This window comes from Bison bison, unplaced genomic scaffold (assembly GCF_000754665.1).
Source record: "Bison bison bison isolate TAMUID 2011002044 unplaced genomic scaffold, Bison_UMD1.0 scf7180017855184, whole genome shotgun sequence".
In the NCBI taxonomy this organism is placed as follows: domain Eukaryota; kingdom Metazoa; phylum Chordata; class Mammalia; order Artiodactyla; family Bovidae; genus Bison; species Bison bison.
In genome coordinates, this window is record NW_011485757.1 from 5,007 (window position 1) to 6,500 (window position 1,494).

The following is a 1,494-nucleotide window of genomic DNA, read 5'->3' on the forward strand; positions in this document are numbered from 1 at the left end:
GCTCGGCGTGTGCCCGGGCCCCCCCTCACCCGGCTGGGGTGCTCAGTGTGCCCGGGCCCTCACCTGGCAGTTGAGGCCCGTGTAGCCCTGCGGGCAGGTGCACGTGTAGGTGCCGTAGCTGTCGTGGCAGGGGCCGCCGTGCAGGCAGGGCCGAGAGTCACACTCGTTGACGTCATGTTGGCAGTAGCTGCCCGTGAAGCCAGGTGGACACAGGCAGGTGAGGGAGTTGATGCCATCCACGCAGGTACCGCCGTTGAAGCAGGAGCTGGAGGTGGGCAGGCAGCAAGGGGGTGGTGAGTTGGGGGCAGGACCCTGCCCAAGCAGGTACATCCATGCCGGCACCCTCACCGCCGATCAGGGTGGCCACAGGGGTCTGGGCACCAGGACAGGCCGGCAACAGCCTGGCTGAGCTCGGGGAGGCCAGAAGGAGTCCCAGGGAACCCCAGGCTTTCACACCACACCACACTCCTTTCTCTGCCTTCTTTAGAACTTGTGCTGAGAGGAGCTTCATATCACACACAGGTGTGTCGCGATCAAGACAAAGATGAGCAGAAACCAGACCGCGTGGGAGATAAATGCTAGAAACCGGGGACAAGTGTGACGTTCCACGCCGAGCTTCCTGGCAGCCAAGGCAAATAAGGACACACGCCAGTTACGAGGTCCCCGGCTAATGGAAGGAGGAACAGCAGTTCCTGAGGATAAACCACAGGGCTCCTGCTTCTAATCCCCAAGGGAGAATGGACAACGGCCCTTTCAGGAGGAACGGTGTCTCACACTGGCACCAAGTGCCCGCCCCCAGGCGGACATCTGCTGGGTACACAGGTCTGCCGGTGCCGCGCGTGGCCCCGTGGCCGACCCTCGCACCTCTCCGTGCAGTCGGGCGTGTTGTTCTCGCAGTGGATGCCGCTGAAGCCCGTGGGGCAGGTGCAGGTGTAGCTGTCCACACAGTCGGTGCAGTTGGCGCCGTTGCGGCAGGGGCTGCTGGCGCACTCGTTGATGTCCTCCTCGCAGAAGGCGCCCTGGAAGCCGGGCAGGCAGTCGCAGAAGGCCGTGTTGATGCCGTCTGTGCAGGAGCCCCCGTTGTGGCACGGGTCTGCGAGGGGACCGGAGAGCAGGCCTGAGAGCTGGGCACCACCCCTCTGCCAGGGCGACCAAAGCTGCAAGCTCCTGGCACTGCCCCTGGGGTGTTCCGCAGGGAGCCCAGTCCAGCAGGCCGAATCATGAGCTTGGGGTCTATGCTGCCCCACAAGCTCCCAGTCCCCAGGCCATAAGGGTGGGCAGGCTTAACAGTGAGACCCACACAGGCTGTGGCCACAGGCTTCCCTGCCTGCTGGTAATGCCAGATGAGGCACTCGGTCTCTCTTGGACCGCAGGTCGTGTGAGCCCCATTCCTCAGGGGTCAGGACAACTAGGTTAAGAGCCACGCTGGACGGGGCAGCTGCGGCCCTGGGGAGAGGAGCCCAGGAGTCCGGCTGGGAGATGCTAGGATGGACG

The 1,494-nt window shown here is 64.2% G+C and overlaps 1 protein-coding gene across 1 annotated transcript in view; it reads right to left on the reverse strand.

The window, feature by feature from the left end:
- Positions 1–1,494, reverse strand: part of LOC105001803 (neurogenic locus notch homolog protein 1-like) — a gene marked incomplete at its 5' end in the record, with an annotated part of 18,401 nt that overhangs the window by 5,000 nt on the left and 11,907 nt on the right. The window contains 3 exon segments of the mRNA XM_010858222.1: positions 64–265; positions 865–1,094; positions 1,097–1,179. Coding sequence (XP_010856524.1) covers positions 64–265; positions 865–1,094; positions 1,097–1,179 — 515 coding nt within the window.